This window comes from Haliotis cracherodii, unplaced genomic scaffold (assembly GCF_022045235.1).
Source record: "Haliotis cracherodii isolate W230 unplaced genomic scaffold, xgHalCrac1.p SCAF_11, whole genome shotgun sequence".
In the NCBI taxonomy this organism is placed as follows: Eukaryota; Metazoa; Mollusca; class Gastropoda; order Lepetellida; family Haliotidae; genus Haliotis; species Haliotis cracherodii.
The window spans coordinates 2,761,883-2,778,054 of record NW_027266266.1 but is presented as its reverse complement, the minus strand read 5'-3'; the positions used below and the strand labels follow the sequence as shown (position 1 = coordinate 2,778,054).

Here is a 16,172-nt window from a genome sequence, read left to right as displayed (position 1 = left end):
GGGGCTGAGGGTAGCGTAATCTTGAAGCCGTAGGACGGGAACGATATCCCACTGGAGACCAATGTGTAAATTGTTTGTTTGTTTGTTTGTTTGTTGTTTAACGCCGCAATATGATGCGTATGATGGTGGTCAGTGAGGTGAGGTGAGGTGAAATTGCGTTTAACGTCGCGTCCAAGATTACTGCATTTGTATAGCGACGTGCATGCACGTGTGTGGTGTGGCTGCTTATACTAGTCGGGACTGATGCCGATTTATAGTGCTAGCTCACTGAGATACCATGCCGCAGTTTAACATGAATACCCCACTCAGACACAGTATACTGACTGCGAGCCGACCAGTCCTTGTTTTAGCCCCTTAATGCTGAGCGCCAGACAGGGTAACAACAAGTACCATATTTTAACGTCTTTTGGTATGACGCGGCCAGGGATCGAACCCCGAACCTTTCGCTCTCCGGTCGGACGCTCTACCACTAGACCACAGAGGCAGTCTGATGGCGGTCAGTAAATAACTGAGTCTGGATCCAGTGATTAACATCATGAGCATCGATCTACGCAAATGCGTTTCGATGATATGCATCAACCAAGTCTGTGAGCTGACCTCCCGATCCCGTTAGTCGCCTTTTACGGCAAGCATGGGTTGCTGAAGACCTATTCTACCCCGGATCTTCACGGGTCTGAAGCTGACAACGGCGAGGAACTATGCTGACGAACGAACTTCCGAGGGGATTCGGGGGTTAAACTAGGTCTCTTGTATCCAATGCTTGTGAGCCCAATAAACGGGTAGTCAGGCACGGTCACATTCTGGTTTTCGCGTTATCGTACCCCGAGCTCATAACCTCAGTCACTGCTTGTGTGTCTAATCCAGACTCAATTATTTACACGTCGTCGTGGCTGGAGTAATACCGAATGCCGCGTTAAAAAGCAAACAAACAAACAAACACTCATTTATTGACACGCAGCAATATTTCACAAGGATTTTATCTTCCGTTGTTCCAGTGTAAAAAATGCTGTCTTCACTCTGTAAAACGTGCCGTGGGAAGATGTTCTAAATAGTTTGTTCTAAAATATGCCAAGATGAATAGTAAAATTATAGGGAAAAGAATGATTTTTTGGTGGAAAATTTCCAAACCTCCCAACAAAATGTGATAATCGTGAAAATGAAAAGGGGTAAAATAGCCATCGATCATCGGATCACGTAGCCTAGCAACTGTTAGGCAGCGTCGCTGCTGTTGGCAATTCGGGTAGCCACGTGGTCACAGATTCAGGTTCGATTCCACACGTGGTACAAACTGTGACGACCACCCTTGACTCGTGCTGGCCTGATGTTGTTGGATATTGCCAAGAGTCTCGCCAAGCTCATTCCACTCACTCACTCTAGAATAATGCTGTCCTCTGTTTGAAATGACCATTTATCAACTAAAACTATGTTTAGTGTCTTCTGTTCGTGTCCCAAGGATACATGATATATATTAAATAAATATATTTTTATAAAAGTAACCACAATTTCGACACTGTTTTGGTGGAACAGCTGAGCCTAATTTCAAGGAAATAAAACAAAAATTAACACCCCGAATAAACCCATGCGCGCAAAAACCGTCACTTCTCAAATGCAATGCACATTTTTGTAACACGAGCCTCAATTTCGTCCTTTTGCTTAGATTTCGGTTTAAGAGCTTTATTTGTGTTATATAGCCGTGTTAATTGTAGCTCTCATGTGTTGAAGTGAGATCGAATACCGTCTGACTCGCATGTCTCTAATCCGTACAATGCAATTCAGCAATGGAAACAGGAAATGTCGCCGTTTTACGGCAAGTCGTAAAAAACGGGGTACGATCCAAAGCACCGCACTGGTCACACGGGATTGTTCTGTTTATCGTCATTTGTTGAGAAGGGTTTAGGTAAAGCTCTCTCTAATAAGCCAGGCAAGGAGGCATCTGACGGACGTCATTTTTTGTTGTGCCATAAACTGGTCTAATCCTAACAGTTGAGTTCCGTGTCCGAATCTAATGAGAACCCGTGTTGACTGAGACAACGAAATGGCCAATTTGAAGACGGGGCGAGGTCCTCGGGGAGCCGTCAAGGGGAGATAATCCACGTATATACAATTGTAATTTTGCCCAACCTGATTGAGTGGTCATCATTAGAGAGGTATGGAGGAAAGACTCAGACAAAGTGCGGCGTGATACGGTTTTATTGTGAATGACATTTATTATAGCATTACCATAAGTCGGGGTTATGTGTCGGGGATTTCCAAAGAATGAAATTTGCGAGGTCGTGAAAACAACACCATAGTCTGGAATGTTCTCAACTTGTCCTTGCTTATAATTAATCTTCAATGTCAAACGTCATCCTCATTAAAGCGGTGCGTAATTTTTCGCAACGGCATTCGAATCACTTACTTTTAACATAACCATGTACGATATTGTGGTATGTGTATGAACCAATTAATTTTATATATTAGACCCGATTTTAAATCGGATTAACGTATTCAATTGAACACAGGTTTGATGTTTAGTTAATCTATTATCAAGAACCACAGCTTACCATAAGCTGTAACGTTTCTAAGATAATACTATTCAAACGAAGTTAGGGACAACCTATTATTTCATATTGTTATAGTTTATCTGTCATGCCATCTTCTTCTGTTTATTAGTACATAATGGTTTCAGTGTAGTGGAGTATAACTAATTATCATGTATGCTGTTGTTAGAACGTACATACCGTATTACCTCTATATATTGAGACAGCTCAAAGCGCTAACGCCCTCCTTGTACGCCCCGAGAGGTGTATACGGTCATTCAACTCGTATAATCAACGAATGTATAAATTGGACTTCATCAATTACGTTTAGGTGCGTTTATATTCTTTGAAATACAGTAAACTACGGTTTTAACGAACACGCTTATAATGAACTGACCGATATAACGAATTTATTTTTAGTCCCGGCCATTTGTTGTATATATGCTGTATATGCTTATAATGAACTACGGTTATAACGAACTAAAATTAGTGGTCTCTTTGAGTTCGTTAGAACCGTAGTTTACTGTATATTTGGTGTGGCAACTCGAGGCATCTTATTGCTGGATTCAAGTCTGTTGTGAATTAAATAAATGAATATAAAACGTCAATGCCTGAGGATAACCAGTCTCAATTAGCCAATGCGCCAAAACAGATTTCAGTGGGCGTAAAAGGCAAAATAGCGGTGAAAATTGTATGAATTGATCCTTGAAACTCAGTAATGACACCAGGTGTTCGCGAAAAGGGCCAGCATGTCCTGCCCTACAGGCAGCACCCGCCACTCACACAGTTGGCATGTAACAGTAAACGTGTAACTTGACGGCCCACATCTGTACTGCTGCCATACGACGGCGGCCTGTAGACAAACCACACAATCAAGCGATGGACCTGAAATGCGATAGCGCATTTTGCTTTTGTTGAAACTAAACATGAGATGTTAGTGTTGCCGTGTACATGTGCAGATTTTCTGCTGCTTATAATAAAAGTGAATAAAAAAGATGTTCGCTTTGCAATACAGTGGGGGCAGTTTCAAGTCATATCAAATTACACAGCCCTGTCGATTTGGGACTTAAAGGTGATCAACGCCCGCACATTCAAAGGGCTGCTTAATCCAACGAGGCTTAAGTCATAGTGGCATTGTTAGCGTCACTTGTTTTTTTTGCACAAGTCCTAAATGGTTGTACAACACTCATGTGTGCTGAAAGGGTTAAAAGTCGATTGTTACGTATGTAAGTCTTCCAGCCTTTGGGTATCGATCGATGTCTTCCTTCAACAACATCTGATTGGTTAGTTGCTAATCTGAATGCTATTAGTACGTTGCATGGTAAACGGGGGAGGTGGGGTAGCCTAGAGGTTAAAGCGTTCGCTCGTCACGCCGAAGACCCGGGTTCGATTCCTGACATGGGTACAAAGTGTGAAGCCCATTCCTGGTGTTCACCGCCGTGATATTGCTGGAATATTGCTAAAAGCGGCGTAAAACCATACTCACTCACTGAATGGTAAATATATTTGTTGTTGGCGTTATTTCCAATACTTATAAAATGGTTTATTCTTCCAGACACTGAAGGCTACCAGTGCGAGCGGTGCGGGAAAGTATTCGCCTACAAATATTACCGAGACAAGCATCTGAAGTACACTAAGTGCGTGGACCAGGGCGACCGAAAGTTCCCTTGTCACCTGTGCAGCAGGTATGAACGCTCACTGACTGTTTCCAAATAAGGGCCCGACCTATTATAATACTCAAAAGATGTGAAAGAACGCATGACTCTTTTTCGTAGGACTGTTGTTAATCTGTCGTCTCATTCATCACAATCATCTTTCATCTGAACATATCGGGTATTCCTTAACTTCTTTTGAGTAATATATATTCATTGGGGTTTGGGATGGGTTTTTTAAAGTAATGTTGAAGAATATGCTGAAAAAAAATAATTTTACCTCAGATTTTTTTACATGAACAGAACAAAGAAAGCATCATAAATATTTTGGGGGATATTTTTTGCAGTGAAGACACACAATTTCATTAAAATATCCACACAAAAAATCCTGATTCCGAACTTGTTTGCTCAGTGTATAAAATATTCAAAAATAATTGCCGAATAATCCTGATAAACAGTTGTTCTACTCGTCTGTGTAGAGCTACTTTAATGTCTTGAAACCGTGACAGAGAAATACAAGGCCCGGTCTAGAACACACACATAGTTCGTCTGTAACCGACAATTTGATATTGGGGGGATGGAGGTGTGGCTGGGTTTTCTGGGGTGGGGGTGGGGGTGGGGGTGTCACAATACGAAATCCCAGCAAAATTGTTTAAGCAGAATTCCTGCACGTTGAATATTTAACCAGTGTAATTAGTACTGATTTCACACAGAATTCCTGCACGTTGAATATTTAACCAGTGTAATTAGTACTGATTTCACACAGAATTCCTGCACGTTGAATATTTAACCAGTGTAATTAGTACTGATTTCACACAGAATTCCTGCACATTGGATTTACTCAGTGTAAATAGTACTGGTTTTATCAGCGTCGGTACAGCAGTACTACGACACTGAGGTCAATTGTAGTACTAGGTTTACGAATATTAATCTGGGTAGGATTCTATATATGCATGGTCAAAACAGGGTCACCACAAGCAAGCATCTAAATGACCGATCCCTCACAAAAACACGCACGCCGACAATATCGATGTAATTTCCCTACCTTCGTTCTATACTGATCGCCGTGTTTTGTTTTCCCAGATCGTTTGAGAAGCGTGATCGTCTGCGGATCCACGTGCTGCACGTGCACGAGAAGCACCGCCCCCACAAGTGCGCTGTCTGCGGCAAAAGCTTCAGTCAGAGTTCAAGTCTCAACAAACACATGAGGGTGAGCTATTCAGATATTGGCCCTCGTTTGTTTGTTTGTTTTCACTAGTGTGTATGAATGCTTGCTTGTTTGTTGTTTTTTTACGCCGCACTCAGCAATATTAAGCTATGTGACTGCGATCTGTAAATAATCGAGTCTGGACAATACGGATACGATGACATGCATCAACCAAGTCAGCAGCCTGACTAGGCGATCCCGTTAGTCGACAAGCATTGTCGCCTTTTACGGCAATCAAGACCTATTCTACCCCTATCTTCACGGGTCGGCATCATGTAGAAATCGTATACCCACAATATGGAAATTATCATTTGGTTTATGCTGAGTTTGGGTATTCCAGGTTCACAGCGGGGAGCGGCCGTACAAGTGTGTCTACTGCAGCAAGTCCTTCACAGCCTCAAGCATACTGCGCACGCACATCCGTCAACACTCCGGGGAAAGGCCATTTAAGGTGAGGGTCAATGCTACGCGCCGTAACTCACTTTTGAAAAGTACTGATGTCAAATGATACCTTGATTCTAGATGAGTCTAATATGTCAACAATGCTATTCTGCGATTGAGTGAGTGAGTTAGGTTTAGCGTCTGTGAAAAGATATTCTACATATATGAGCTGGTGTCAGCTGGTGATGTCCACGACCCTGGTATGGTGTGGACAAACCAAGTATCATAATCAGGAGTGAGTGAGTGAGTTAATATGGTTTTAGCAATATTCCAGCGATATCACGGCGGGGGGACACAAGAAATGGACTTCACACATTGTACCCATGTCGGGAATCGAACCCGGCTCTTCGGCGTGACAAGCGAACGCTTTGACCACTAGGCTACCCGACCGCCACTCATAATCAGGAAGAATCTAGGATTCGAACCCGCGGTCACATGATACTGACACGGTTAAGGGACGCAACTCTGCACAGCCAATGGCGGCGCCTTACATAAATCAGGACAATGGGTATGAAAATGAAATCGTCAAAACTAATGAGTCATTTTTTCTTTGCAGTGTAAATTCTGTGGCAAGGCATTCGCATCACACGCCGCCCATGACAGTCACGTGAGACGCACGCATGCGCGCGAGAAGCCCTTCGGTTGTAAAGTGTGTGGGCAGGAATTCGCTCATCAGTTTGACCTTAAAATCCATCTTCAGTCACACATAGGTATGTTATGTAGACCAGTACTTTCATCTTTTGACAAATACGGAACAAAACAAGTTGGGAAGCATGAATATTTCTGGAGATATTTTTATGAAATTGTATAGCCAGTGTTCGCTACCAAAATATTTCTAAAATATTCATGATTGCTTGCTCGGTACAATGGGACCGGTGAAGATCTGGGGTAGAACAGGTCTTCAGCAACCCATACTTGCCGTAAAAGACGACTATGCTTGTCGTAAAAGGCGACTTGGTTGATACATGTCATCGATCCCAATTGTGTGGATCGATACTCATGATGTCAATCACTGGAGGGGGCACGGGTGGCCCAGTCGTCTAAGGCGCCGCGATTCGCTGTGCAGAGTTGCGTCCCTTGGGCACGCCAGAAACCTATGATTGTGGGTTCGAATCCCGGTTCGCCCCGATTATGTTTCTAGGTTTGTCAGCACCATACCCGTGCTCGTGGGTTTCACCGAAGTGGTAAACGTCTGAGACCTGCACCACTTCGGGCTTTCCTCCCACATTAAGCTGACACGCCGCGATATAACTGGAATACTGTTAAAAGCGGCGTTAAACCCAACTCACTCACTCACTCACTCAATCACTGGATTGTCTGGTCCAGACTCGATTATTTTACAGACCGCCGTCATATAGCTGGAATATTGCTGAGTGCGGCGTTAAACAACAAACAAACAAACGGTACAATGGTGCACCGGTACAATGGTAGAGTGGTACATTATCAAACACTATTCCTACCCTCTATCCATCTCTTATCAGTGAGTGGGTGAATTGATATTTAACGTCACATCGGCAATATTTCAGCCATATCGTGACACTTATCATTTCTAATGGAGCTTTCATCCATTTCAACAATTGTCAAATAATAACTGAGTGTGTGAATGTTCTTTAACTTTGGCGGCAGCCTGTAAATAATGGAGCCCGGACCAGGAAAACTAGTGAATAAAAAGACAGCAACGCCCTCTGTTGGGAAACGATGACACCAATCAGCAGGGTCACAGAATGTGACGCCCGATTCCCATACGGGGCAGCTCTTGCGACATGCATGGCGTACTCGCAAGCTATTCTGACCTAGGGCCCCGTTCCACAAAGCGATCGTAGCACTACGACTGTCGTCAGTCTATGTTAAAGTATGGGAGTTATTAGTGTCTTAATTAGTGTTTCGATGGCTTTGTGGAACGCGGCCCTGGAATCTCCACAGGAACGTATTATACGAGCTACCGATGGGAGGCGTGTTTGAATTATGACTGCTTGAGATATTTCCGTAACAGGAATAACTTGGTGTTCAAAATGAATGTTTTGTCAATATTGTGATTGGCCCGTGAAGATCCGGGGAGGAATAGGTCTTCAGCAACGCATGCTTGCCGTTAAAAGCGACTATGCTTGTCGTAAGAGGGACTAACGGGATTGGGTGGTCAGGCTCGCTGACGTGGTTGATGCATGTGATCGTATCCCAATTGCGTGGTTGATGCTCATGATGCCAATCACTAGATTGTCTGATCCAGACTCGATAATTTACAGACCGCCATCATATAGCTGAAATAGTGCTGAGTGCGGCGTAAACAACAAACAAACAAACAAACAATATTGTGATGACACAAGTAGACAAAGTTATAACAATACATATTTTACTTCCTTCAGATTCGACACACCCTAGTTGGTCCGCTTCACCATCGGACGACACACCAGTCAGCATGGTTCCCATGCCAACGAACCCATGACGCCACCATGACGTCACCACAGAACCTCCGCCGACTCGGCAGAACCACTGTAGGCTGTACTGCCAGAATAAGAACACATCAACCGCAAATGGAATACAATCGATAACGTCATGACACTTTGTCCGATGACGTCATACTCCATGACGTCACGGATGGTGGCACAATGCAGTATGGTGTCCCAGTGTGGTGAACCTAGTCATTGATCACATGCAGATCTTCCACAGTGAAGAAGACTTAACACAGACAGTCAGTCGCCTAGCAACAGTGTGAATATAACTTGGTGTCTCCATGTGAATACCTCTTTTCTTCCCATCTTCAATAGAACGGGCTATAGACATATCACATGTCATCGTTTGTAAATGAATTTTTACTTTAAAACTTGTGGCGATACATGTTGTTATATCGGACAAGTGAGATGTGTGGAGAGTTGTATACAGACGTTAATAACGTTTCGTTCGCCCACGAAACGGCAAGGGTCGATTCTCCACATTGGCATCATATTCCCGATGTCCCCTATCGTGATATTCCTGACAATATCGACAGGAGTACTAGAGAGGAACATGGTGTCCCTGGGGCCACCCGAATGTACAATGTATATTAAATTAATTAATATTCAAAATGGTTTTGTTTTCTTTGCACCATGAAGAAATCAACCACCAAATATGTCAACAAAGAGCATTGTATTGGAACTTAAACCTCACTTTCCTTACATCAATTGGTGTCTGACATCAACACAGTACTGTTGTACTAGACATTAAGACAGTACTGTTTAACTAGACATCAACACAGTACTGTTGTACCAGACACCAACATGACACTGCTGTCCTAGACATCAACACAGTACTGTTGTGTCAGACACCAACACGACACTGCTGTCCTAGACATCAACACAGTACTGTTGTACCAGACACCAACATGACACTGCTGTCCTAGACATCAACACAGTACTGTTGTGTCAGACACCAACATGACACTGCTGTCCTAGACATCAACACAGTACTGTTGTGTCAGACACCAACACGACACTGCTGTCCTAGACATCAACACAGTACTGTTGTGTCAGACACCAACATGACTCTGCTGTCCTAGACATCGACACAGTACTGTTGTGTCAGACACCAACATGACACTGCTGTCCTAGACATCAACACAGTACTGTTGTGTCAGACACCAACATGACTCTGCTGTCCTAGACATCAACACAGTACTGTTGTGTCAGACACCAACATGACACTGCTGTCCTAGACATCAACACAGTACTGTTGTGTCAGACACCAACATGACACTGCTGTCCTAGACATCAACACAGTACTGTTGTGTCAGACACCAACACGACACTGCTGTCCTAGACATCAACACAGTACTGTTGTGTCAGACACCAACATGACTCTGCTGTCCTAGACATCAACACAGTACTGTTGTGTCAGACACCAACACGACACTGCTGTCCTAGACATCAACACAGTACTGGTGTGTCAGACACCAACATGACACTGCTGTCCTAGACATCAACACAGTACTGGTGTGTCAGACACCAACATGACACTGCTGTCCTAGACATCAACACAGTACTGTTGTGTCAGACACCAACATGACACTGCTGTCCTAGACATCAACACAGTACTGTTGTGTCAGACACCAACATGACACTGCTGTCCTAGACATCAACACAGTACTGTTGTGTCAGATACCAACATGACACTGCTGTCCTAGACATCAACACAGTACTGGTGTGTCAGACACCAACACGACACTGCTGTCCTAGACATCAACACAGTACTGTTGTGTCAGACACCAACACGGCACTGCTGTCCTAGACATCAACACAGTACTGTTGTACCAGACACCAACATGACACTGCTGTCCTAGACATCAACACAGTACTGTTGTGTCAGACACCAACACGACACTGCTGTCCTAGACATCAACACAGTACTGTTGTGTCAGACACCAACATGTCACTGCTGTCCTAGACATCAACACAGTAGAAACAGTTGACAGTACCGTGAGTAGACAGTACTATCAGTAGAAACAGTTGACATTATAGCGAGTAGACAGTTGACAGTAGTATCAGTAGAAACAGTTGACAGTACTGTGAGTTGACAGTACGATGATTAGACAGACCACAATGCTATCAGTTGAAACAGTTGACATTACAGTGAGTAGACAGTTGACAGTGCTATCAGTAGAAACAGCTGACAGTAATAGCAGTAAAAACAGTTGACAATACTGTGAGTAGACAGTTGACTGTTCTATCAGTAGAAACAGTTGACAGTAATAGCAGTAAAGACAGTTGACAATACTGTGAGTAGACAGTTGACGGTTCTATCAGCAGAAACAGTTGACAGTACTGTGAGTAGACAGTTGAGAGGACTGTGGGTAGACAGTTGACAGTACTGTAGGTAGACATTTGACAGTACCAGCAGTAGAAACAGTTGACAGTACTGTGAGTAGACAGTTGACAGTACTCTTTGTAGACAGTTGACAGTACTGTGAGTAGACAGTTGACAGTACTGTTGGGATACAGTTGACAGTACTGTGACTTGACAGTTGACAGTACTGTGACTTGACAGTTGACAGTACTGTGAGTAGACAGTTGACAGTTCTATCAGAAGAAACAGTTGCCAGTACTGTGAGTAGACAGTTGACAATACTGTGAGTAGACAGTTGACAGAACTAGCAGTAGAAACAGTTGCCAGTACTGTGGGGAGACAGTTGGCAGTACTGTGAGTAGACAATTGACAGTACTGTGAGTAGACAATTGACAGTACTGTGAGTAGACAATTGACAGTACTGTGAGTAGACAGTTGACAGTACTGTGGGGAGACAGTTGACAGTACTGTGAGTAGACTGTTGACAGTACTGTGAGTAGACAGATGACAGTACTGTGGGGAGACAGTTGACAGTACTGTGAGTAGACAGTTGGCAGTACTGTCAATAGACTTGGTTGACCAATTCAAGGGACCGACCGTTTGATATTCGGGGGTGTGGGGTTTTGTAGAAAAAAAACTTTCAACAATGTGGCAATGTGGCAGGCAGTTTCCTTTTTTACAACAGTCTGGAGCATAAATCTATTTCAAAATGTTCTAGGATAAAAAAAATCTTTTCGATAACTACTTTTAGCAATATTCCAGCAATATCACGGCGGTGGACACCAGAAATGGGCTTCACACATTGTACCTATGTCGGGAATCGAACCCGGGTCTTCGGCGTGACGAGCGAACTCGGCGTGACGAGCGAACACTTTAACCACAAGGATACCCGACCGCCCTACTGTAAATAGTGAGTGAGTGAGTTTGATTTTACGCCGCTTTTAGCATTATTCCAGCAATATCACGGCGAGGGACACCAGAAATGGGCTTCACACATTGTACCCATGTCGGGGATCGAAACCGGGTCTTCGGCGTGACGAGCGAACGCTTTAACCACTAGGCTACCCGACGCCCCTACTGTAAATAGAGTTGACAGTACTGTAAATAGACACAACAAAACAAAGCAATAAAAAGACACAGTGAACTACCATAAATAAAGTTAAACAGACAGATAACTCCTATTAATAGTTAACAATACCAGAAGTAGACACAGTTAACAGTTCTTTAAATAGACACAGTTAACAGCACAATGTAATCCTATTGACTTCGCTGGCAATGTTAGTATTGTATACCCTTGACTATCGACTACTTCTACATATTGTAGACACAGAACACGAGTAGAAAGCAAATTTATTTTACTGAGTAAATGAGTTTTGAGTTGACACGTCTTTACAATTTAAATGGGGTGATTTAACTACTTCTGAAATGTAAGACAAAACAAATACATTTAAGAGGTTGCATCAATATCCAATTGAGAGCATTTACCGTTCTCTCGCGTGCCGAGCTTCAGTGAGTGAGGCGGTGGAAGTCTGCTGTATGAAAACAGAGCTTACACCCGATGGAGCTTCACAAATGGCATATTTCATAATTCATATTCATAACAATTCTAAATTTCCTTCTATCTCTTCATCTGGAAGACTGGCGACAAAAAAAGACTAGCGCTCGGGAGAGATGTTTTGCACGTGCTTACTGTGTTTCTGCACGTGGGTCTAAATTATTCACATCGCAACGGTCCATAAAGTAGACATTTATAAACGACAAATGGCTCTGGAAATTGAAATATTTACACAATTGGGCATTTCTTTAGAATTCTATAGTTGGCAATACACTCAGTAGAGCTCGTTGTTGGAATATTTTTTTTAAAACAACTTCAGTGAATTAGCTAGGTTGTTTCGTTTCAGTATCAAGTTTCGATTTTTGATTGCCCAGACACTGTGCTATCATTCGAAGAGATATTTAGCTTTGTTGTTTTTATTTGCTTAATCGAAATATTCAACAAATGTGAAGATCAAACATTATCGGGTGCAAAATAAAATTGTCAGACGCGTTCCCCCTTGCACTACAATAGCATATAAAATTCAGCATTATTCTAAAACAATTTAGTTCTCCATGTGCAGAGTTGCGTCCCTTGGTTCGAATCCCGGTTCGCTTTTCGCCCCGATTATGTTTCTAGGTTGGACAGCAACATACCCGTGCTAGTGGGTTTCACCGAAGTGGTAAACGTCTGAGACCTGCATCACTTCGGGCTTTCCTCCCACATTATGCTGACACGCCGTGATATAACTGGAATACTGTTAAAAGCGGCGTAAAACCCAACTCACTCACTCACTCACTCAATTGAAGGTCGTGCACTGACATCGTTAAATCCTGCAGTAAACAATGTTCCAGGCACGACATCCAGTAAATAATCGAGTTTCGATAGGCCAAGCACACAATTGGTTAACAACAAATCAATGATCAACGCCAGGATACAATCAATGAAGAGATAGAGAGTGACTTAGGCCGCTTTGATGACCGAAGAATTGTACTCAGATGCTCAGGCACAACGTCACGTTACAAACGTCTTTGGTGTTAGCCAAAGTGTGATCAGCAGGGCATGGAATCGATACCAACCCAGCGACACGCAGGTGGTCGTCAGCATTCTACCACACAGTGGGATTGCAGCAAGGCGTCATCAATTCGTGACTGCCACCAAACTCAGAAATAATCTGAGTGCATGGATTCGCATACTACCGACTCACAGGCAGGGACATTTGGATTTGGCTGAAGATCACACCAGTCTTGGTCTCTTGAACTGATGAATCGAGTTACTGTCTAGACTTCACAGATCGTCGTGAATATTTAGTATTTCTACTAGTATATATTTCCAATCATTCACACACTGAAAGATTAATAGATCGTTAAGAGCATAAATACCATATCATCAAAATTATTATAACGTCAGTTAACTATAAATTTATATAACTAGTCAGACTACGGCTGAATACTGCTGACTTGACTGTATATGTAGCTCTCACGCCCCCTTCTATCATCAGGTAGGTCGGGTAGCCTTGTGGTTAAAGCGTTCACTCGACACGCCGAAGACCCGGGTTCGATTCCAGACATGGGTACAATGTGTGAAGCCTATTTCTGGTGTCTCCCGCCGTGATATTGCTGGAATATTGCTAAAAGCGGCGTAAACCAATACTCACTCACTCACTCACTCCCTTCTATCATCACCGTTACTTTCGCCCCTGAGAATATATTGGTAGTAAACAAAAGAGCAACGCCAAATGGTCCAGGAAGTACAATCGTACAATATATGTAAGGTTGCCATGTTCTGCCTCTCGTTTAATTGTTTCCATCACAAACTCTGAACTGAAATAAATTGAGAATAGCAATGTGTGAAGCCCATTTCTGGTGTTCCAGATACTCACTCACTCACTCACTCCCTTCTATCATCACCGTTACTTTCGCCCCTGAGAATATATTGGTAGTAAACAAAAGAGCAACGCCAAATGGTCCAGGAAGTACAATCGTACAATATATGTAAGGTTGCCATGTTCTGCCTCTCGTTTAATTGTTTCCATCACAAACTCTGAACTGAAATAAATTGAGAATAGCAATGTGTGAAGCCCATTTCTGGTGTTCCCCGTCGTGATATTGCTGGAATATTGCTAAAAGCGACGTAAAACCAAAACTCATTCATTTAAGCGATATCTCCTGTAGAGGCCATGACCAGTTTGAGATATTAAATGTACATAAAGAGTCGTAACTGTAGTTATACTGTATGCCACATAAACGCGCTCTGGTCTTAATAAAGTGAATTGTAAGTTCAGTAAAATACGCTTATAACGAACACGCTTATAACAAACTGACGGATATTACGAACTTAATTTTTGGTCCCGGCCATTTGTTGTATAGATGATGTATGTATGCTTATGACGAACTACGGTTATAACGAACTATAATTAGCGGTCCATTTGAGTTCGTTATAACCGTAGTTTACCGTATATGGGTTTCCCAGTTTCAGCAACTAGTCCAACCCTCTCACATGAGTAAAGAAACGAAACAATTCGCAGATTCAAACCATGTAGGAATATTAATCAAAACCCGGTTTTTAGCGTGAGGCGCGGTTGGTTAGCCTAGTGGTTAAAGTGTTCGTTCGACACGCCGAAGGCTCGCGTTCGATTCCCTACATGGATTCACACTGTGTGGAGCATATTTTCCTTGGCCCCCGCCATGACATTGCCAGTACAGTGTTACAAGTGAGTGAGTGAGTGAGTGAGTTGGGTTTTACGCCACTTTGAACAGTATTCCAGTTATATCATAGCGTGTCAGCTTAATGTGGGAGGAAAGCCCGAAATGATGCAGGTCTCAGACGTTTACCACTTCGGTGAAACCCACGAGAACGGGTATGGTGCTGACAACCTAGAAACATAATCGGGGCGAAGCGGGATTCGATCCCACAATCATAGATTTCTGGCGTGCCCAAGGGACGCAACTCTGCACAGCGAATCGCGGCGCCTTAGACGACTGGACCACCCGTGCCCCCCACACTGAAGTGACAAGCAAACGTTTCTTCCACTACCCCACAGCCTTCGAGAAAATGCAGAAATATATTTAGATCTATTTTCTTACATACTTGTATGTGACAAACCCATTTGAAAGAACTGGTATCAAATACATGTGTGAAGTCAAAATCCAGATCGGTGATTAATTACTCTAAAGTGATGATCTAATGTCAGATTATGATGGACTACTTTCTTGATGGTAATTTATTGATAAATGGCTCGTGCTTCAGTCGAATTCTTATGGTTTTTAAGTGTTTAATAAATGTTCTTTGATCGTATCTAGTTTGCATTGCAATCATCGCCTTGATAATCCACAGATTTTGGGGGAACTATTTTGTGGAGGGTCACACACTGGGTATGGGTAGTAAGCAGTAAGCCGGATGACGTCACTCTTGACCGTTGTGTTATGTATTAATGCGCCACTGCGATCATGAGCATAGTCAAAATATGCATCGATCATATGCTAAATGTTGCGATTTTAGGGTGTGTAATGAACATATTACCATTTATAACTTTTACCTTACAACTCGTTGTTTCAAAACGTATCTTTCGCTCGGTAGGTTTAATTTGAGAAAAAACCTCGTCATTAGACAAATGGCGTATAGCAGCCACTAGTGAAGCAACGTCTCTTCCAGGACAGAATCAAACACATATGTGGAATTCATTATTACTTTAAGACATGCTTAAGAACTGTACCCTACGTGAATTTTCAAAGGGGCAAGAATGCAGTACACGGGACACCTTCCGCCATGTCGGTAAGGGATGTGCACGAGCTCATTCCTTAGTTACGGTTTCTATGTTTTTGAGACGCCATTTTTGTAGCCTTGCTAAAACAAGCGGGGTCATTTTTTCTGCTTATTTTGAGCTTTATCATCCTAGTTTTCAAATAGTGATGCTTTCGCGTGCGGCTTTATTAATAGCATCAAACTAACATGGCGGATCGGTGTCCGGTATATTGCACGTGTACGTTTCAATGTTGCAAATT

At 42.9% G+C, this 16,172-nt stretch overlaps 1 protein-coding gene across 1 annotated transcript in view; it reads left to right on the top strand.

The window, feature by feature from the left end:
* Positions 1 to 8,262, top strand: part of LOC139456098 (PR domain zinc finger protein 14-like) — a 39,228-nt gene extending 30,966 nt beyond the window's left edge. Inside the window, exons 6-10 of the mRNA XM_071237622.1 lie at positions 4,075 to 4,204; positions 5,255 to 5,381; positions 5,719 to 5,829; positions 6,376 to 6,529; positions 8,183 to 8,262. Of these exons, the coding sequence (XP_071093723.1) occupies positions 4,075 to 4,204; positions 5,255 to 5,381; positions 5,719 to 5,829; positions 6,376 to 6,529; positions 8,183 to 8,262 (602 nt within the window). The remainder of the gene's footprint in view (positions 1 to 4,074; positions 4,205 to 5,254; positions 5,382 to 5,718; positions 5,830 to 6,375; positions 6,530 to 8,182) is intronic.
* Positions 8,263 to 16,172: the final 7,910 nt, after the last annotated feature.